Source organism: Anolis sagrei, chromosome X, assembly GCF_037176765.1.
Source record: "Anolis sagrei isolate rAnoSag1 chromosome X, rAnoSag1.mat, whole genome shotgun sequence".
NCBI lineage: Eukaryota > Metazoa > Chordata > Lepidosauria > Squamata > Dactyloidae > Anolis > Anolis sagrei.
Window position 1 is genome coordinate 102,945,309 of NC_090034.1, and position 24,072 is coordinate 102,969,380.

The 24,072-nt window shown below is 40.3% G+C and overlaps 1 protein-coding gene across 1 annotated transcript in view; it reads right to left on the reverse strand.

The window, feature by feature from the left end:
* Nucleotides 1–24,072, reverse strand: part of LOC137094969 (serine/threonine-protein kinase D2-like) — a 55,024-nt gene that overhangs the window by 25,464 nt on the left and 5,488 nt on the right. The window contains exons 2-7 of the mRNA XM_067461035.1: nucleotides 15,120–15,258; nucleotides 13,088–13,219; nucleotides 7,614–7,768; nucleotides 6,097–6,298; nucleotides 3,737–3,817; nucleotides 1,997–2,147 (exon numbers count right to left, since the gene is read on the reverse strand). Of these exons, the coding sequence (XP_067317136.1) occupies nucleotides 1,997–2,147; nucleotides 3,737–3,817; nucleotides 6,097–6,298; nucleotides 7,614–7,768; nucleotides 13,088–13,219; nucleotides 15,120–15,258 (860 nt within the window). The remainder of the gene's footprint in view (nucleotides 1–1,996; nucleotides 2,148–3,736; nucleotides 3,818–6,096; nucleotides 6,299–7,613; nucleotides 7,769–13,087; nucleotides 13,220–15,119; nucleotides 15,259–24,072) is intronic.

Below are 24,072 nucleotides of genomic sequence, written 5' to 3' on the forward strand. Positions count from 1 at the left end.
ACAATATAATAATAATAATAATAATAATAATAATAATGCAATATAATACAATGTAATAACAATATTGTATTATAGTAATATTAATATATTAAATATAATTACTACTGATATTATATAATCAAATATAATGATATACTCTTTTATTATTGTATATTTGTATATTTTAAGTTGTCGTGTTTTTGATTGTGAGCCGCTTTTAGTCTCCATATGGAGAGATAAAGTGGGATATAAATCAATCAATCAATATCTTCATGTTATCTAGTTTGAATACCATGTCATAGATTATTATTATTATTATTATTATTATTATTATTATTATTATTATTATTATTCGATGTGGTGTCTCTATTTACCATGGTCCCAGTTGCAGACACCATGGCACTCATCAACCAGAGGTTCCCAGAAGACATCACGGCGCTGTTTCACCATTGCCTCACCACCAGTTACTTTCAGTGGGACAATGAATTCTTTGAACAGAAAGATGGAGTAGCTATGGGGAGCCCTCTCAGCCCAGTCATAGCTAACTTCTACATGGAACAATTTGAAAAACAAGCTCTTGAAACAGCAACCAAAAAGCCCACTATATGGTTCAGATATGTGGATAACACCTTCACCATTTGGAGCCATGGAGAAGAAGAACTCAACAGGTTCCTGGACCATCTCAACAGCATCCACCCAAACATCCAGTTCACCATGGAAAAAGAAAATGAAGGAAGACGGCCTTTTCTCGACGTCCTAGTCATCCGCAAACCAGATCAACAATTGGGTCACACTGTTTACAGAAAACCTACACGCACAGATAGATATCTACATAAAAACTCCAACCATCACCCAAGCCAAAAAAGAAGCCCCATTAAAGCCTTGGCAGACCGTGCAGAAAGAATCTGGGAAGCCCACCTCCTCCAAGATGAACTGAACCACCTCAACTGGGCTCTACAGGCCAATGGAGACTCCACCTCAGACATCAGAAGAGCTGCAAGACAACCGAGAACAAGCCACGAGAATAAAGACAAAGATCCACCCAGAGGAAAAGTGTTCCTGCCATACATCAAGGGAACCACTGACTGCAGAGGGAAGCTGATGAGGAAACACAACATACAAACTATCTACAGACCCACCAAGAAAATCCAACAAATGCTCCGTTCAGCAAAGGACAAGAGGGATCCTCTCACCTCTGCAGGAGTCTACCGTGTACCATGCAGCTGTGGACAAGTCTACAGAGGGACCACCAAACGCAGCAGCATTGCCCAAACAAGAATCCAGGAACATGAAAGGCACTGCAGACTCCTTCAACCAGAGAAGTCAGCCATAGCAGAGCACCTGATGAACCAACCTGGACACAGCATATTATTTGAGAAGACAGAAATGCTGGACCACTCTCACAACCACCATGTCAGACTACACAGAGAAGCCATTGAAATCCACAAACATGTGGACAATTTCAACAGAAAGGAGGAAACCATGAAAATGAACAAAATCTGGTTACCAGTATTAAAAAATTCTAAAATTGCAACAGCAAAAACAGCAGAGAGAAAAACAGGCAGGGACATCTAATCACCTTTCAAGAAGAGTTTGCTCCAGGCACAGTCAGCCCATTGTATGCTAATCAAGGTGGTCAGTTGAAAGATCCACACCTAGGCCAACTTACAAAAGCCCTTTGTCTCACCCTGGTCATTCCACAGATATATAACCCCCCTTTTTTTCCCCAGTCCCAGCAGACCTCACCTCTGAGGATGCTTGCCATAGATGCAGGCGAAACGTCAGGAGAAATGCCTCTAGAACATGGCCATATAGCCCGAAAAAACCCACAAGAACTGAGGGATTATTATTATTATTATTATTATTATTATTATTATTATTATTATTTATGCTTGGGTTCCACCCCCCAGGTTAAACCCATTGGAATTAACAATGGAAGTCAGACAAAGATTTGAACTATGGAAAGTTTTCACGGTCTTAAGAGAAGGCCAGTTTTGTTGCCATGACCTCTGCTCACCCCCGGGACTTGCTGATGTCATCGGCGTCCTCTCCCATCCGCAGGTCGTTCTCCGAATGGGATCCAGGGATGATCCCGGAGTCGTCGGATTCGTCCATCAGGGAATTCTTCTCGGCCTCGCTGAGGTCACTGGGCTCCTCCATCGTAACATCTGGGGAGAGAGAAACGGTGGAAAAATCCATATAATGTACCTAAGAATAAATAAATAATACTCACAATTCTCCATTGAGCCATACTATTTCCCTTCCAGCCAGTCACGGTCCTTTGGTGCATCTACACTGTGGGATTAAGGCAGTTTGGCACCACTTTGACTGCCATGGAATCATAGGGAGTTGCAATTATAGTTTGGAAAAGGTATTTGGTGAAGAAGGGTATATAGACCAGGCATGGGCAAACTTGGGCCCTCCAGGTGTTTTGGACTACAACTCCCACAATTCCTAACAGCCTACAGGCTGTTAGGAATTGTGGGAGTTGCAGTCCAAAACACCTGGAGGGCCCAAATTTGCCCATGCCTGGCCAAAATAATAAATAAAATAAAATAATAATGATGATGAATGATGATGACGACAATGACAATGACAACAACAATAACAACAACAACAACAATAACAACAACAACAACAACAACAATAATAATAATAATAATAAAATCATCTTCTAATGCAGGCATGGGCAAACTTGAGCCCTCCAGGTGTTTTGGACTACAACTCCCACAATTCCTAACACCCTACCAGCTGTAAGGAGTTGTGGGAGTTGAAGTCCAAAACACCTGGATGGCCCAAGTTTGCCCATGCCAGGTCAAAATAATAATAATAATAATAATAATAATAATAATATAGATTATAATCGTCATAGTCATCCTCTCATGTAGGCATGGGCAAACCTGGGCCCTCCAGGTGTTTTGGACTACAACTCCCACAATTCCTAACAGCTGAGTTGGATTAATAAAAGCAATAGTAATTTTATTTCTTACTCGCCTCTCGTCACCACGCAAGGCAATTATAAATATGTATATTTATAGAATATTTACAATGTTTGTGTGTTTGCATTATGCTGTAACCCGCCTTGAGCCACAAGGAGAAGTGGGCAAGAAAATAATAATAATAATTATTGTTGTTGTTGTTGTTGTTGCTCCAACTCAGTAAATATAACCCCACACTATTACAAAATAAGTTGGTTCTACGTTGCTGTCTAATGCAGTTCCAAATTGCATTATATGGCAGTACAGATCCAATCCAAGGCCCCATCTACACCACTGTATTTATATTATATTATATTATATTATATTATATTATATTATATTATATTATAATTTTATTTTATTTTATTTTATTTTATTTATTTATTTTATTTATAGTATTTATATTGCGTCCTTCTCACCCCGTAGGGGACTCAGAGCAGATTACAATGTACATATACATGGCAAACATTCAATGCCATAGACACACAACATATATAGACAGACACACAGAGGCTATTTAACATTCCAGCTTCATGACGGTATTCTGGCCACCAGGGGAGCCGTCGCTTCACCCTCCATTTGTGACACCGATGGAGTACTTCCTCATTCTTTTGCATGCTTGCTGGAGATTTTTATGGCGTCGTAAATTAGTTAAATTAGCCTCCCCTAAATTTCCAACTTGACAGATGCAACCGTCTTTCGGGCTGTAAAGAGGAATGACTCTATAATGCCATTTCAAACTGCACTGTCAATAGGGCCATAATTTCATAATGGCTTACCGCTTCCGTTGAAGAGCGTCTCTCCGAGGCAGTCGTTGGGCACCCGAGTGGCACAGCGCTTGTGGCAGTTGAATTTGCAATCTGGGATGAAAACACCAACAGAATTAGGAAGCAACAGGGTTAGGGTTTCCGGTCATACACATTTGAAAAAGTCCCGTCCATCCACTGTTGATTGCCCCTTCTGCATCCCTTGACTTCCCACTTATTGATGAGAATCTAGGTAACACACCTGGCCAAGAAGGAGGTGCAAGACACCATATTGGCCACAAAGTTGGACTCACTTTATGGCTGAATCACAGGAGTGTACATGGTTCTAAAAGGTTCTAAAGTACTTACAAAACTAAAGTTCTGGTTGTGTATACTAGGGGGCGCTGGTGCTTTGCTATTACAGTGTTGCTAAAGTTCTGGTGGTGAAAATTTCAGAACTCTAACAAAACTTTCAAAATGTCATTATTATTTCATTATTGGTGATTTTTATGACAGAACCTATTAGGACAGTGTTTCTCAACCTGGGGGTCGGGACCCCTGGAGGGGTCATGAGGGGGCGTCCGATGGGTGGCCAAAGACCATCACAAAACATAGTATTTTCTGTTGGTCATGGAGGTTCTGTGTGGGAAGTTTGGCCCAATTCTATTGTTGGTGGGGTTCAGAATGCTCTCTGATTGTAAGTGAACTATAAATCCCAGCAACTACAACTCCTAAAATTCAAGGTCTATTTCCCCCAAACTCCACCAGTGTTCACATTTGGGCATATTTAATATTCATGCAGAGTTTGGTCCAGATCCATCATTATTTCAGTCCACAGTGTTTTCTGGATGCAGGTGAACTAGAAATCCCAGCAATTACAACTCCCTAATGTCAAGATTTGTTTTTGCCAAACTGCAACCAGTGTTCTCATTTGGGCATATTGAGTATTTGTTCTAAATTTGGTCCAGATCCATCCTTGTTTGAGTCCACAGTGCTCTCTGGATGTAGGTGAACTACAACTCCCAAACTCAAGGTCAATGCCCACCAAACCCGTACAGTATTTTCTGTTAGTTCTGTGTGCCAAGTTTGGTTCAATTCCATTGTTGAAGAAGTTCAGAATGCTCTTTGACTGTAGGTGAACAATAAATTCCAGCAACTACAACTCCCAAATGACAAAATCAATCCCTTCCCCAACCCCACAAATATTCAAATTTGAAATATTTTCTGTTAGTTCTGTGTGCCAAGTTTGGTTCAATTCCATTGTTGAAGGAGTTCAGAATGCTCTTTGATTGTAGGTGAACTATAAATTCCAGCAGCTACAACTCCCAAATGACAACATCAATCCCCCCCAACCCCACAAATATTCAAATTTGGGCGTATGGGGCATTTGTGACAAATTTGGTCCAGTGAATGAAAACATATCCTTAATATCAGATATATCAGATATTTATATTATGATTCATAACTGTAGTAAAATTACAATTATGAAGTAGCAATGAAAATAATTTTACAGTTGGGGGGTCACTGCAACATGAAGAACTGCATTAAGGGTCGCAGCATTAGGAAGGTTGAGAACCATTGTATTAGGAACTGCCATTTATAATGAAAATTTGAAAGTTTTGTTAGAGTTCTGAAATTTTCACCACCAGAATTTTAGCAACACAGTAAAAGCAAAGCACCAGCGCTCCCTATTTTTCACCACCAGAACTTTAGTTTTGTAAATACTGTAGAACCATTTAGAACCATGGATTGCATATGCCTAGAGTGTACACTCCAAGGATCTGGGTTATCTCACTCCAAAGGAATAGGTTGTGTTATGGGAAATGTCTTACTGTACTTCCCTGTATTTATCTCCTTCCTTGGAAACTTTTAAACCAAAGCTGGATGGCCATCTGTCAAGGTGTAAGACTGTAGGTTTTATATAGCAATATTAAACGATCACTCACAAGCCGGTTTTGCTTTGAAATGAATATATTGCTTGTATCTCTGCAGCAAAGAAAGACACTACTGACTTTTCCCCACCACCACTTCCTTTTATACACCTTTCCTTCCCATCTCCTCCCTCTTCTCAGTTTCCTTATTAGAGCTTGTTGCTTCACAAGTTCCAATAAAAGGTTTCCAGTGCCCTCTGCTGGCTTCCAAAATGTCACAGAGAGAAAAGGCAACCAGGATGATTCAGTCAGGATGTCATGGAGGGAATCTGTGATGTCTTCATGCCGACTCCTGACACAGGGGTACTTTGATTGTGTTTTTCCTGCATGGCAGGGGACTGGGTTAGATGACCCATTATTCTATTATTCTATGATTCTATGCTAGGGATGACAGAAGTCGTAGTCCAAGGGGACCCCTAAAAAGTTGCATTCTTTCCCCAGGTCTCGAAACCCATGGCTCACCTTTGCACTGGAGCCCTTGCCGGAAGAGTCCCTTGAGCAGCTTCTTGCAGAACTGGCAGACGGTGGGCCGAGTGTAGGAGTGGATGAGGAAGGTGTGGGGCACCTTGACCTTGGAGAGGAAGAGCTTGTCCAGCTCAATGGGGCGCCCCACGTAGGCCGAGGAGACCCTCCGGCGCGGGAGCAGCTCCACTGAACTCCGGCTCTGGGGAGGCAAAGCGGAGTTGGATCATTCCACGGGCACCTGCAAACTCCGTCCCTCCAGGGGTTTTGGACTGCAACTCCCACAATTCCTAACAGCCTACCGGCTGTTAGGAATTGTGGGAGTTGTAGTCCAAAACCCCTGGAGGGCCAGAATTTGCGGTAGGCTGTTAGGAATTGTGGGAGTTGTAGTCCAAAACCCCTGGAGTGTCGCACCTCAGAATAGGTTCATCTTGCTGAAAATACCAAACTTTGGCCTCTGACCTCCTTCTTGTTAGCTATTCTCACACTCCTTCAAACAAAGCGGAGTCGGATCATTCCACGGGCACCCACAAACTCCGGCCCTCCAGGTGTTTTGGACTACAACTCCCACAATTCCTAACAGTCAGTAGGCTGTCAGGAATTGTGAGAGTTGTAGTCCAAAACCCCTGGAGTGTCGCACCTCAGAATAGGTTCACCTTGCTGAAAACACCAAACTTTGGCCTCTGACCTCCTTCTTGTTAGCTATTCTCACACTCCTTCAAACAAAGCGGAGTCGGATCATTCCACGGGCACCCACAAACTCCGGCCCTCCAGGTGTTTTGGACTACAACTCCCACAATTCCTAACAGTCAGTAGGCTGTCAGGAATTGTGAGAGTTGTAGTCCAAAACCCCTGGAGTGTCGCACCTCAGAATAGGTTCACCTTGCTGAAAACACCAAACTTTGGCCTCTGACCTCCTTCTTGTTAGCTATTCTCACACTCCTTCAAACAAAGCGGAGTCGGATCATTCCACGGGCACCCACAAACTCCGGCCCTCCAGGTGTTTTGGACTACAACTCCCACAATTCCTAACAGTCAGTAGGCTGTCAGGAATTGTGAGAGTTGTAGTCCAAAACCCCTGGAGTGTCGCACCTCAGAATAGGTTCACCTTGCTGAAAACACCAAACTTTGGCCTCTGACCTCCTTCTTGTTAGCTATTCTCACACTCCTTCGAACTCTGAATTCCAAACGGTCAGCACGATCTAAGGTTCCCGTTTCGTCAAGGTCAGTCTGTTCGTTAGTGTTATCCAGTTTGCCTTCCTGCTCGTTATCAGGTGGAGAACTGTCCTCCTCTTCTGAGTCGATTTGCACCTGCACCTGGCTAGTTTCAGTATCAACAAACTCATTCCTTGCTGTGGAAAACTGAACTTCCACACCCTGTTCCTCATTGACTATAACAGGGACATTTTGAACCAGGTTGTGGACCCAAATCCCATCATCTTGATCAGAGGTTCCAGCTGAGTCACAACATGGAGGGCCGGAGTTTGCCCGTGTCTAGACAGAGAGGATTGACTCACCAAATCGTCAGAGGTGGAAGGCAAGGAGTCGGTGGTGGAAAGGCGCAAGGATTGGGAGTTGGCCAAAGAAGTGGAGGAGAGGCGCCGCTTCCGAGCCCCGCTGCAGTTGTTGGGGATGCTGAAGGCGCAACGCTTGTGGTAGTTCAGCCCACATCCTACGACAAAAGAGAGAATGAGGTTGCGTCCACACTGCGGCACTAACACCACATCTCAATGCGATGGGATCTTGGGAGTTGTAGTTCGACAAGGTCCTTCGTCTTCCCCTGGTGACTCACCGAACTGCAACTCTCAGGACTCCGCAGCATTGAGCCATGGCAGTCCATGTGGTGCCAAACTGCATTAACTTCACAGTGTGTACGCACTTGCATTTGGGACTATGACAGCAACCATGCTGATGTTATCGTTATTTATATTTGTTGTTATATTTATTTATCTCGCTTTCCCCTTTTTAAAATGAGACTCCAAAGTGGCTTGCAACATAAATTTTGAGTATTTAAAAGTTACTTTTTAAAGTTCCCTTTAAAAGTTCCCTTTAAGTACTTTTTTAAAGTTACTTTTAAAAGTTCCCTTTAAAAGTTCCCTTTAAAATTACTTTTTACATACTTTTTAAAGTACTTTTTTTAAAAAGTTACTTTTAAACGTTCCATTTAAAATTACTTTTTAAATACTTTTTAAAGTACTTTTTTTAAAAAAGTTACTTTTAAAAGTTCCCTTTAAAATTACTTTTAAAATACTGTTTAAAGTACTTTTTAAAGTACTTTTTTTAAAAAGTTACTTTTAAAAGTTCCCTTTAAAATTACTTTTTAAATACTTTTAAGTACTTTTTTAAAATGTTACTTTTTAAAGTTCCCTTTAAAAGTTCCCTTTAAGTACTTTTTTAAAGTTACTTTTAAAAGTTCCCTTTAAAAGTTCCCTTTAAAATTACTTTTTACATACTTTTTAAAGTACTTTTTTTAAAAAGTTACTTTTAAACGTTCCATTTAAAATTACTTTTTAAATACTTTTTAAAGTACTTTTTTTAAAAAAGTTACTTTTAAAAGTTCCCTTTAAAATTACTTTTAAAATACTGTTTAAAGTACTTTTTAAAGTACTTTTTAAAAAAAGTTACTTTTAAAAGTTCCCTTTAAAATTACTTTTAAAATACTTTTAAGTACTTTTTTAAAACGTTACTTTTAAAAGTTCCCTTTAAAAGTTCTCTTTAAAAATTACTTTTAAAATACCTTTAAAGTACTTTTTAAAAAGTTACTTTTAAAAGTACCCTTTAAAAGTTACCTTTAAAATTACTTTTATTTATTTATTATTTATTTATTTGCTTTACCTCTATACGGCATTTTTCAGCCTAGATTAGGCGACTCAATGCGGTTTACACAGTGCAAGTTATACAGTAATATACAGTTAAAAACACATCACAAATTACAACAAAATCAACAATTATTATCAATTCCTTATCAATTCATGACGCCTCACATAGAACAAGATCCATTCTCATAATCCTTGTGCCATTCCTATGTTCAGTTTTACCGACTTCCTGTGTTCAGTTGTTCAGTTGCACTGATTAGCCAAACACTTGCTCGTAGAGGCAAGTCTTGACCTTCCTCCGAAACGCCTGTCTGATGTCAACCGGTAGGGCATTCCATAGCTGAGGGGCCACCACCGAGAAGGCCCTGTCTCTCGTCCCCGCCAATCGTGCCTGTGATGCAGGCGGGACCGAGAGCAGGGCCTCCCCAGACGATCTTTTTTAAAAAGTTACTTTTTAAAGTTCCCTTTAAAAATTACTTTTAAATACTTTTAAGTAGTTTTTAAATTTACTTTTTAAAGTTTCCTTTAAAAGTTACCTTTAAAATTACTTTTAAAATACGTTTAAGTACTTTTTAAAAGTTACTTTTAAACATTCCCTTTAAAATTACTTTTAAAATACTTTTTAAGTACTTTTTAAAAGTTACTTTTAAACATTCCCTTTAAAATTCTTTTAAAATACTTTCTAAGTACTTTTTAAAAAGTTACTTTTAAAAGTTCCCTTTAAAATTACTTTTAAAATACTTTTTAAGAACTTTTTTAAAAAAGTTACTTTAAAAAGTTCCCTTTAAAATTATTTTTAAATACTTTTTTTAGTACTTTTTAAGGCAGGTAATGGGGACTGACAGTCATGTGCTCTGGGAAACCCAAAACACGCCTTTCTGATGCCCCGTAAAGGGAATAAGTCCATATGGCCATGTTCTAGAGGCATTTCTCCTGACGTTTCGCCTGCATCTATGGCAAGCATCCTCAGAGGTGAGATGCCTCTAGAACATGGCCATTTAGCCCGAAAAAACCCACAAGAACCTAGTGATTCCAGCCATGAAAGCCTTCGACAATACATTGAATGGAGATTTATTTTCAAATGCCAGTCTGAAATGATGCTGAGCCTATTAGCGCCCGATTAGGCATTAAACATGGCAGGGAGCTAAACGCCAACCGGTTAATGGGATGCCGGGCCCCGGGGCGAAGGCGAAATGAGGGAAATGGGGCCGCTTAAAGATCGGCCGGCTTTCAAGGTCAAAAACAGCCGGGATGTTTAATGTCTAGACTGTAGGTGGATGTTTTGGGGTTATGCAAGGTTACGGATCAAAAATACATGTTGTTGTTGTTGATATTATGATTATGATTATTATTTAATTACCCACCTCTCCCTGAGGCTCAAGGCACACCATCATTAAAACAAGAGACCAAAACATTATTAAAACACATTATTAAGGTTTATCTACACTGTACAATTAATGCAGTTTGGCACTAATGATGGGATCCCAGGATGTTCAGCAGTGGAACTCTCTGCCCCGGAGTGTGGTGGAGACTCCTTCTTTGGAAGCTTTTAAACAGAGGCTGGATGGCCATCTATCAGGGGGGATTTGAATGCAATATTCCTGCTTCTTGGCAGAATGGGGTTGGACTGGATGGCCCATGAGGTCTCTTCCAACTCTTTGATTCTATGATGTGTAGTTTCACAAGGTCTTATCTGACCAAGAAGGATGGTACTGCCGCAAACTACAGCTCCCAGTATTTATTTATTTCATATCAAAAGCATTGCATAAATTAGTATAAAACTGATAAAAATAGAAGGAGCCCAGGCGGCTAAATATCTTTTGACCCAAAACGGGCAACAGCAACAGCATTGTCTGTAGCCTCCAACAATTCTTCCTCCGTACATGAGGCAGGGCATAGTAGACCATACAGATGCGGAGTTGGCTGTCCTGCTCTACGGTCACACAAAGTGTGGGATTTTTTTAGGAAATGCCATTTTGCCAGGTAATCCATAACCTTGTACTATGGAAGTGACACCAAACTGCATTAATTCTACAGTGTAGATGCAGCCTACATTTGGACCATAGCCACAAACTCCTCCGCATAGGAAGTATCTATTTTGCAATAATATTGATATTATAATGTAATGCAATATAATACTCCTACTAATAATATATTATAATTATATATTTTATATTAAATGTAATATTACTAATAATATTACAGTATAATGTTATAGTGCAATGTAATATATAATATTAATATTGTGCTATGGTAATAATATAATATATTGTATTTACTTTTTACTGAGTCCCCTTCGGGGTGAGAAGGGCAGCATATAAATGTCGTAAATAAATCGTGTTAAAAAACAAAGTATGGATTGTCGATGTCGCAATCTCAGGTGACAGCAGGATTGAAGAGAAACAACTGGAAAAACTGACATGATGAGGATTTAAAGATCGAACTGCAAAGACTCTGGCACAAGCCAGTCAAGGTGGTCCCAGTGGTGATCGGCACACTTGGTGCAGTACCTAAAGACCTTGGCCTGCACTTAAACACAATCGGCGCTGACAAAATTACCATCTGCCAGTTGCAGAAGGCCACCTTACTGGGATCTACACACATTATTCGCCGATACATCACACAGTCCTAGACACTTGGGAAGTGTCCGACGTGTGATCCAATACAACAGCCAGCAGAGTGATCTTGTTTGCTATGGACTCATCTTGTTGTGTTTCTCATAATAATAATCATCATCATCATCATCATCATCATCATCATCATAAAGTGCCCTAGACACTAGGGAAGTGTCCGACGTGTGATCCAATACAACAGCCAGCAGAGTGTCTTCTGCGGACTCATCTTGTTGTGTTTCTAATAATAATAATAATAATAATAATAGTAGTAGTAGTAGTAGTAGTAGTAATAGTAAGTGTCCTAGACACTTGGGAAGTGTCCGACGTGTGATCCAACACAACACCCAGGAGAGTGATCTTGTTTGCTATGGACTCATCTTGTTGTGTTTCTCATAATAATAATAATAATAATAATAATAATAATAATAATAATAATAATGATGATGATAATAATAAATAATAATAATAGTAAGTGTCCTAGACACTTGGGAAGTGTCCGACGTGTGATCCAATACAACAGCCAGCAGAGTGTCTTCTGCGGACTCATCTTTTTGTGTTTCAAATAATAATAACAATAACAACAATAACAACAACAACAACAAATCAAGCATATATATCTCGTTTGCTGTGACATACTGTGCTTCTGTGTCAGAATAATAATAATAATAATAATAATAATAATATAGTTTGACCCCACTTTACTTGGCATTGTTCAGTGCTATGGAATCCAATAATAATAATAAATATATGCATATACACATATACTCACACATACACACACTCAACAACAACAACAACAACATAATAATAATAATAATAATAATAATAATAGTATTAATAATAATGTAGGTGAATTTAACTTTTTTTAACATTGGTAGGTTCAATTCTATTTCACGCCTATATGCGTTGTAGCTTTCAACTTGCAACGTGTGTTGTAAGCCACTCTGGAGTCTCATTTTAAAAGGGGAAAATGAGATAAATAAATATCACAACAAATATAAATAACGATAACATCAGCATGGTTGCTGTTACCGTCCCACATGTGAAGAGGTGGATGCAACTAATGAATAAACAACAAATTGAGTTTTTAGGGCCGCTTTATGCAAGGACCCTCCTTTTTGTTCTCTTATGGAGTTCTAATCACCTCTCAACAAAAGTTTGCTCTAGGCACTGTCAGGCCATTATATGCTAATCAAGGTGGTCAGTTGAAACATTCACACCTAGCTCCAGCAGACAAGAGTCCTTTGTCCCACCCTGGTCATTCCACAGATATATAAACCCTTTTTCCTATTTCTAACAGGCCTCACTAACTCTGAGGATGCTTGACATAGATGCAGGCGAAACGTCAGGAGAGAATGCCTCTAGACCATGGCCATATAGCCCGAAAAAACTACAACAACCCTCTTATGGAGTTATTTGAATACGGCCTTTCCTTGACCTCAAATGACCCCAAACATGTCCCATTCCTAGGCTCATAAGGGAGAGCACATTACGGCCTCTGAATGCCATAAATATATATCTATCGCATCATTTCCCATTCCACAAAGAGAGCCTCCTTACCGTCGCATTTGAGCCCTTGGCGCACCAACCCGAAGAGCATTTCCCCGCAATGGTCACAGAAGGCCGGCGCCCGGTACGAATGCACATTAAGGGCGTGCGGACGGATCTGGAAGTCCTCAAAAGTGGCAGCGGCTGAGGCAGGAGGCAAGAAGCAAAGATATTACCTTTTCAGATATGAAGGTGTTGTATCTACCTGTTCCTCACCTGAGAGCATCAGTACACATCCCTGTCTACCTGTACCTCACCTGAGCGCATCAGTATACATCCCTGTCTACCTGTACCTCACCTGAGAGCATCAGTACACATCCCTGTCTACCTGTTCCTCACCTGAGAGCATCAGTACATGACCCTGTCTACCTGTTCCTCACCTGAGAGCATCAGTACAGACTGCTGTCTACCTGTACCTTACCTGTGACCATCAATAAATTCCTGTCTATTTATTCTTCACATGAGAGCATCAATACAGATTTTTATCTACCTGATCCTTACCTGAGAACAATGCAGATGCCTGTATACTTGTTTCTCACCTATGAACATCAATACAGACACCTGTCTGCCTCTTCCTTACCTGGGAACATCAAATAAGATCCCTGTCTATCTTATCCTTACCTGAGAGCATCAATACAGACACCCGCCTACCTTATCCTTACCTGAGAGCATCAATACAGATTCTGGAGTACTCACTCCTTACCTATGAACATCAAATAAGAGTCCTATCTACCTGATCTTTTCCTGAGAGTCTTAATACAGAGTTCTATCTACCTATTCCCTTCCTGAGAGCATCAATACAGATCCTTGTCTATTTATTACTTTCCTGAGAACATCATACAAGTGCCTTCCTACCTGGTCCTATCTACCTGTTCCTCACCTGAGAGCCTCAATGCAGACTCCTATCTACCCATTCCTTACCTAAGACCCTCAATATAGATTCATTTCTACCTGTTCCTCACCTGTGAGCCTCAATAGAGTCCTATCTACCTGTTCCTTACCTGAGAACATCAATACAGATTCTTGTTAATGTATTCCTCACCCGAAAGCCTCAATACTGATTACTGTCTAAGTTTTCCTCACCTGAAAGCATCAATACAGATTCCTATCTACCTGTATCTTACCTGAGAGCATCAATAGATTCTTGTCTATACATTCCTCACCTGAGAGCATCAGTACAGATTCCTGTCTATATATTACTCACCTGAAAGCATCAATACAGATTCCTATTTACCTGTACCATACCTGAGAGCATCAAGACTTCCTGTATTTATTCCTCACCTGAAAGCATCAATACAGACTTCTATCTACCTGTACCTTACCTGAGAGCATCAACAGAGCCCTGTCTATATATTCCTCACCTAAAAGCATCAATACAGATTCATATCTACCTGTATCTTACCTGAGAGCATCAATAGATTCTTGTCTATATATTCTTCACCTGAAAGCATCAATACAGATTTCCTGTCTATTTATTCCTCACCTGTACAATACAGATTCCTATCTACCTGTAACTTACCTGAGAGCACCAATACAGATTTCTACCTGATCTTTACCTGAGAGCATTAATACAGATTTCCTCTCTATTTATTCCCCACCTAGGAGCAACAATACATATTCCTGTCTACCTGTACCTTACCTGAGAACATCAGTACAGATCCATGTCTATGTTTTCCTCACCTGAACGCATCAATACAGATTCCTATCTACCTGTAACTTACCTAAGATCACCAATACAAATTCCTACCTGATCTTTACCTGAGAGCATCAATACAGATTTCCTGTCTATTTATTCCTCACCTGAGAGCAACAATACATTTTCCTGTCTACCTGTTCCTCACCTGAGAACATCAGTACAGATCCATGCCTATGTTTTCCTCACCTGAACGCATCAATACAGATTCCTATCTACCTGTACCTTACCTGAGAGCATCAATCAATTCTTGTCTATATATTCTTCACCTGAGAGCATTAATACAGATTCCTGTCTATTTATTCCTCACCTGAGAGCAACAATACATGTTCCTGTGTACCTGTTCCTTACCTGAGAGCACCACTTCCACCAGGTCTCCCTCCTGAATATCGCTGGCGGCTCGGACCAACTGGAGGATGTTGGCGGATGATGGGTCATGTTTGAAGAGCAGGATCTTGTCATAGAGGCCGTAGAAGCCGCACTCGGGGAACTACCAAAGACAAGAAGAAATTGATGGATGGATGGAACGAAGCAAGGTGAGGCAGGGTTCACCTGGGCAGCACCTGTGAACTGAAATCACTACGCGGAAGGAAGGCAAATATGCTTTGCGGGGAGTAGTTTCAAGATCTCATGTTCCTGGATAAGAAGGGAGGAAATCAATCTCTGGAGGCCACTCAAGGTAAATATTGCCAGACCAGATAGGACAACAGTGGCTGCAGGTCTTCAAATAAACTCAGCTCAGGTCTTGGCGGACTACAACTCCCAAACGAAGTGGCTCGTTGGAAGCCAAAGGTTTGAACAAGAGAAGAAAGAGCCACTTAGGATAATGCATAGATGGTATTGTTAGCATGCCTTGCCAATATGCAATTAGAACATTAACAATTCCATTTCAAGTGCCATAGTTCCATCTTAATTATATCTGTGCATGTGTGTGTGTGTGTGTGTGTGTATGTGGATACACATTATTATAATTATAATTATTATTATTATTACTACTACTACTACTATTCAAAGATTCCATAGTATTAAAACATGCCAGTTAAAGTGGGGTCAAAATGTATTCTTATTATTATTACTATTATTATTGCTATCAATATTATATTATTATTATTATTAACGTATAAATATTCTGTGTGTATATCTGTTTGTGTACATGTATATTTGTATGTGTGCGTATGAGCTGCTGAGCTTGTTGATCAAAAGGTCGCAGGTTCGATTCCGGGGAGCAGCGTGAGCTTCCGCTGTCAGCCCTAGCTTCTGCCAACCTAGCAGTTCGAAAACATGCAAATGTGAGTAGATCAATAGGTACCGCTCCGGCGGGAAGGTAACGGCGCTCCATGCAGTCATGCCGGCCACATGACCTTGGAGGTGTCTACGGACAACGCCGGCTCTTCGGCTTAGAAATGGAGATGAGCACCACACCCCAGAGTCAGACATGACTGGACTTAATGTCAGGGGACTACCTTTACCTTTTTTATACACAGTATATCTATACTGTATAATAATAATAATAATAACAACAACACACTGTAGACATAATGTGTATGTCTGCTCATGCATATATGTGCACATATATGTGCGTATGTATGTATGTATATGTGTATATGTATGTATGCATATGTGTGTGTGTATATATACATATATATTATTATGTAGTAATAATGTTTGATCCCTTATTATTATTATTATTATATTGTTGTTGTTCAGTGTGTGTATGTCTGTGCGAGTATTTGTGTATATGCATATATTTATATGTATGTGTATGTATATACGCACAGTATATCTACACTGTAGTATAATAATAATAATAATAATATATTATTATTATTATTATTATTATATAGTAATAATGTTTGATCCCACTTTAATAATTATGATGATGATGATGGTGATGATGATGGTGGTGTATATGTATGTATGCATATGTGTGTGTGTATATATACATATATATATATTATTATGTAGTAATAATGTTCGATCCCTTATTATTATTATTATTATTATTATTATTATTATATTGTTGTTGTTCAGTGTGTGTATGTTTGAGCGAGTATGTGTGTATATGCATATATTTATATGTATGTGTATGTATATACGCACAGTATATCTACACTGTATAATAATAATAATAATAATATATTATTATTATTATTATTATTATTATTATATAGTAATAATGTTTGATCCCACTTTAATGATGATGATGATGATGGTGATGATGATGGTGGTGTATATGTATGTATGCATATGTGTGTGTGTATATATATACATATATATATATATATATTATTATGTAGTAATAATGTTCGATCCCTTATTATTATTATTATTATTATTATATTGTTGTTGTTCAGTGTGTGTATGTCTGTGCCAGTATGTGTGTATATGCATATATTTATATGTATGTGTATGTATATACGCACAGTATATCTACACTGTATAATAATAATAATAATATATTATTATTATTATTATATAGTAATAATGTTTGATCCCACTTTAATAATGATGATGATGATGATGATGATGGTGATGATGATGGTGGTGTATATGTATGTATGCATATGTGTGTGTGTATATATATACATATACATATATATTATTATTATTTTATCGTGTCAGGAGTGTCCTGTTGTGAGAGAATTGGCCGTCTGCAAGGACGTTGCCCAGGGGACACCCAGATGATTTTGATGGTTTACCATCCTTGTGGGAGGCTTCTCTCATGTCCCCGCATGAGGAGCTGGAGCTGATAGAGGGAGCTCATCCGCCTCTCCCCGGATACGAACCTGCGACCTGTCAGTCTTCAGTCCTGCCGGCACAGGGGTTTAACCCACTGCGCCACCGGGGGCTCCTATATATATATATTATTATGTAGTAATAATGTTCGATCCCTTATTATTATTATTATTATTATTATTATTATATTGTTGTTGTGTATGTCTGTGCGAGTATGTGTGTATATGCATATATTTATATGTATGTGTATGTATATACGCACAGTATATCTGACCCTACTTAAACTCACATGGTTCAATGCTACGGAATTACGGGATTGTAGTATTACAAGGTCTTTAGCTTTCTCTGCCAAAGAGTGCTGATACGTCACCAAACTACAACTCCCAGCATTCCAACTCCTTGAACCGTGGCAGTTGAAAGGTGTCAAACCACATTAATTCGACAATGTAGACGAACATGCAGTGGCTGGCATCCAAATAGAGGAAACCCTTTTGGTCAGCTCTTGAATGGTGAGTCAACACGTAAAAACACAGATTGGTTTCAATCGGCCACCAAGGCATATAGGACAAACGTCAACACTGCATGGAAATTTGCACCCGAAGCACGAAACCTTTGACTCTGTGAGCAGCCTTGAGTCTCGGGGTATTTTAGGGGCTTGGCTATAGTATGGACCGTAAGTGAAATTATAATAAAACATTAACAGAGGAAAACATCGTGGTTAAAGCATGTACGTGTGTCGGTTTATGGACGGGATATATAACCTACTATCCAGCCTTTCAAACTTTCTGATTGCAGGCCGCTATGCAAATCGAGGCACTTATTTTTAACTCCAAAAAGGCCCGAAACCTGTACTTTCGTTCCGGTTGACCTCCAATATTTCCCCCTTTCCTTCCTTCCTTCTTGCTGCAGCCGGAGAAAGACATATAGCCATGCAACTGCCAAATGAAAAACCCTGAATGTATGTGGTTTGCATAACAAAAAGTCCAAAATCCGTAGTTTGGTGAAGTACTACAACGTCCATCATTCCGTAGCGATGAGCCAGGGCAGTTGTATTGGTGCCAAATTGCATTAATTCAATTATATTAATGCATTTTGACGTTCCGACCTATGGCGAACTTATATGGGGTTATTTCTGAGGCTGAGAGAGTGAGACTTGGCTAAGGTCACCTAAGGTCAAGGCCACCCAATTTTACAGATTATAGGTGATGTCTTCATACTGTAAATACTGTTAATCATCACCTCCTCCTGGGAAAAATTTATAATATCACAAAAGATATTATACATTCACCCGCTTCATAGGAAATCTGCTACAAAACAGGAGCTTTTTTGTTGAGTTTCAGGGCCAGAGAAGAAGATGGCGGAAACAGAAGAACGGCATGCCTCAGGGAAGCGTGCTTGCTCCATTAGTGTTTAACATTTACACAAATGACCAGCCACTGCCAGAAGGGACAGAGAGTTTCATCTATGCTGACGATCATGCCATCACCACCCAAGTAGGGAGCTTTGAAATAGTTGAACAGAAGCTCTCTGAAGCTTTAGCCGCTCTTACTGCCAATTACAGGGAAAACCAGGTTGCATGATCAATGTTTAACATTTACAGAAATGACCAGCCACTGAAAGAATGGACAGAGAGTTTCATCTATGCTGATGATGGTGCCATCACCGCCCAAGTAGGGAGCTTTGAAATAGTTGAACAGAAGTTCTCCGAAGCTTTAGGCGCTCTTACTGCCAATTACAGGGAAAACCAGGTTGCACGATCAATGTTTCACATTTACACAAATGACCAGCCACTGCCAGAAGGGACAAAGAGTTTCATCTATGCTGACGATCATGCCATCACCGCCCAAGTAGGAAGCTTTGAAATAGTTGAACAGAAGCTCTCTGAAGCTTTAGGTGCTCTTACTGCCTATTACAGGGAAAACCTGGTCGCATGATTAGTGTTTAATATTTACACAAATGACCAGCCACTGCCAGAAGGGTCAGAGAGTTTCATCTATGCTGACGATCATGCCATCACCGCCCAAGTAGGAAGCTTTGAAATAGTTGAACAGAAGCTCTCTGAAGCTTTAGGTGCTCTTACTGCCTATTACAGGGAAAACCTGGTCGCATGATTAGTGTTTAATATTTACACAAATGACCAGCCACTGCCAGAAGGGTCAGAGAGTTTCATCTATGCTGACGATCATGCCATCACTGCCCAAGTAGGGAGCTTTGAAATAGTTGAACAGAGCTCTCTGAAACTTTTGGCGCTCTTACTGCTGATTACAGGGAAAACCAGGCTGCAGATCAATGTTTAACATTTGCACAAATTACCAGCCACTGCTAGAAGGGACAGAGAGTTTCATCTATGCTGATGATCGTGCCATCACCGCCCAAGCAGGGAGCTTTGAAATAGTGGAAAAGAAGCTCTCTGAAGCTTTAGGCACTCTTACTGCCTATTACAGGGAAAATCAGGTTGCATGATCAATGTTTCACATTTACACAAATGATCAGCCACTGCCAGGGAGGGACAGAGAGTTTCATTTATGCTGACGATCGTGCCATCACCGCCCAAGGAAGGAGCTTTGAAGTAGTTGAACTGAAGCTCTCTGAAGCTTTAGGTGCTCTTACTGCCTATTACAGGGAAAACCAGCTGATTCTTGATCCATCTAAAATGCAGACATGTGCTTTTCAACTTAAGGACAGACAAGCATCCCGAGCTCTGAGGATCACCTGGGAAGGAATCCCACTGGAGCATTGCAGCGCACCCAAATACCTGGAAGTCACTCTGGACCATGCTCTGGTTTATAATAAGCACTGCTTGAATATAAAGCAAAAACTGGGTGTTGGAAATAATATCGTACGAAAGCTGACTGGAACAACCTGGGGATTACAACTAGACACAGTGAAGACATCTGCCCTTGCGCTTTGCTACTGTGCTGCTGAATAGGCACTCCCGGCGTGGAACACATCTCACCACATTAAAACAGTGGATGTGGCTCTTAATGAGACTTGACGCATTATCATAGGATGTCTATGCCCAACACTACTGGAGAAATTACACTGTTGAGCAGGTATTGCACCACCTGACATCCGCTGGGTAGTAGCAGCCAATAACGAAAGAACCAAGGCAGTGACATCTCCGGCCCATCCTCTGTTTGGATATCAGCCAGCAAGCCAATGCCTTAAATCAAGAAATAGCTTCCTAAGATCTACAGAGATACTCGCAGGATACCTCAGCAAGCAAGAGTCCAAAAGTGGCAGGCTCAAACCCAGAACCTCAATCAGTGGCTGAGATTGGATGAGAGACTCCCCCCTGGGCACACAGAAGACTGAGCGACTTGGAAGATGCAGAGCCAACCTTAAGAAATGGGGCCACGAAGTTGAGTCCACGACATGCGAGTGTGGAGAAGAGCAAACCACAGACCACCTATTACAATGCAACCTGAGCCCTGCCACATGCAACACCAGAAGCATCCCAAGGGACCAGATACTGGTCAAAGGACATTTAATATAATGCCAAGTTTTTAACTTTGTTTAAAACATTATAATTTGATTCTGACACAATAAATGAATACCCAACAGGTTTTCAGAATATTTGAACCCATCTTTCCAGAGCCATATTCCAGTGCCCAAACCCAATATATATATATGGGAGAAAATGCCTATATTTTCTCCCATTTGGAGACAATAAGAGAAGGCATGAAACAGGTGAAATGGGGGTTGTTTTTAGGTAGGGGATTCTGGGAGTTGTAGTATGGCTCATCAAGGAAATATCTATCTTCTTATAAGTCAGAGATTCCATGAAGGCAACACAACAAGAAAGGTTTGTTTATCATAAGGGAAGGCACTAAATATGAAAACAAAACACATAATGTGGCTTTTGGGGGGCTGGTCTCCTCATGGGGATGCTGGGAATTGTAATCCCCAAAAGTACCCAAATAATGGAAATGTGGAGACAAATCTACAATGCAAGCAGAACACTGAAATTAGAGAAAACCAATGTGTATTAATATTGACATCATGGTCCCATAATGTTGCTTTTTGGAGATGCTGGGAATTGTAGTTCCAGCATTTCCAAAAGCACCCTAAATTTTGGAAATGTGGAGACAAATCTACAAACAAAACACTGAAATTAGAGAGAAACAATGTGTATTAATATTGATATCATGATCCCATAATGTGGCTTTTTGGGGATGCTGGGAATTGTAGTTCCCCAAAGTACCCAAATTATGGAAATGTGGAGACTAATCTACTATGTTAACGGAATACTGAAATTATAGAGAAGCAATGCATATTAATATTGACATCATGGTTCCATAATGTTGCTTTTGGGGGGTTAGTCCCATTATGGGGATGCTGGGAATTGTAGTCCCCAAAAGTACCCTAAATTTTGGAAACGTGGAGACAAATCTACAATGCAAACAGAACACTGAAATTAGAGAGAAGCAATGCGTATTAATATTGACATCATGTTCCCATAATGTGGTTTTTTGGGGGGCTGATCCCCTTATGGGGATGCTGGGAATTGTAGTCCCCCAAAGTACCCTAAATTTTGGAAACGTGGAGACAAATCTAAAAGGCAAACAGAACACTGAAATTAGAGAGAAGCAATGCGTATTAATATTGACATCACGGTCCCATAATGTGGCTTTTGCGGGCCTGGTCCCCTTATGGGGATGCTGGGAATTGTAGTCCCCCAAAGTACCCTAAATTTTGGAAAAGTGGAGACAAATCTACAATGCAAACAGAACACTGAAATTATAGAGAAGCAATGTGTATTAATATTGACATAATGGTCCCATAATGTGACTTTTTTGGGGATGCTGGGAATTGTAGTCCCCAAAAGTACCCAAAATTTTGGAAACGTGAAGACAAATCTACAATGCAAACAGAATATTGAAATTGCGTATTAATATTGACATCATGGTCCCATAATGTGGCTTTTTGGAGATGCTGGGAATTGTAGTCCCCAAAAGTACCCTAAATTTTGGAAACGTGGAGACAAATCTACAATGCGAACAGAACACTGAAATTAGAGAGAAGCAATGTGTATTAATATTGACATCATGGTCCCATAATGTGGCTTTTGAGGGGTTAGTCCCATTATGGGGATGCTGGGAATTGTAGTTCCCCAAAGTACCCAAATTATGGAAATGTGGAGACTAATCTACTATGTTAACGGAATACTGAAATTATAGAGAAGCAATGCATATTAATATTGACATCATGGTTCCATAATGTTGCTTTTGGGGGGTTAGTCCCATTATGGGGATGCTGGGAATTGTAGTCCCCAAAAGTACCCTAAATTTTGGAAACGTGGAGACAAATCTACAATGCAAACAGAACACTGAAATTAGAGAGAAGCAATGCGTATTAATATTGACATCATGGTCCCATAATGTGGCTTTTTGGGTGCTGGTCCCCTTATGGGGATGCTGGGAAATGTAGTCCCCAAAAGTACCCTAAATTTTGGAAACGTGGAGACAAATCTACAATGCAAACAGAACACTGAAATTATAGAGAAGCAATGCGTATATATATTGATATCCACCGAACAACCCAAACCCTCCCTCGCATTATCCTGCAGACAAGGCGTCTGGGTTTCCGCCGTCCGTCTGGCCAAAGGATGTGGACGAGGGCGGCTCCTATCCTTCCCGGCGATTATCTCTCGTCCGCTTTCGGGACCAGGAGCGCTTCCCTTTCCTGAGCAGAGCGGACAACCTCTCCAAAGCCCTTTCCGCTCCTTTCCCCCCGCAAAAATATTCACATTCAGGCCTACACTGTCCAGTGAAGACAGTCCAACACCACCTTAGTTCATTATTTCTCACCATTCCTAATGCCGCGACCCCTTAATCCAGTTCCTCATGTTGTGGTGACCCCCAACCATAACATTATTTTCATTGCTACTTCATAATTTTGCTACTGTTATGAATAGTCATGTAAATATCTGATATGCAGGATGTATTTTCGTTCACTGGACCAAATTTGGCACAAATACCCGATACACCCCCATTTGAATACTGGTGGGGTTGATTTTGTCATTTGGGAGTTGTAGTTGCTGGGATTTGTAGTTCACCTACAATCAAAGAGCACTCTGAACCCCACCAGTGATAGAATTAGGCCACACTTCCCACGCAGAACCCACATGACCAAGAGAAAATACTGAAAGGGTTTGCTGGGCATTGACCTTGAGTTTGGGAGTTGTAGTTCACCTAAATCCAGAGAGTGTTGTGGACTCAAACAATGATGGATCTGGACCAACCAAATAGACACTCAATCTGCCCAAATGTGAACACTGGTGGAGTTTGAGGAAAATAGACCTTGACATTTGGGAGTTGTAGTTGCTGCGATTTATAGTTCACCTACAATCAAAGAGCATTCTGAACTCCACCAACGATGGAATTGAAGCAAACTTGGCACACAGAACTCCCACGACCAACAGAAAATACTGGAAGGGTTTGCTGGCATTGACCTTGAGTTTGGGAGTTGTAGTTCACCTATGGATCGGGATCAAACTTGGAACGAATACTCAATATGCCCAAATGTGAACACAGATGGGGTTTGAGGAAAATAGACCATGACATTT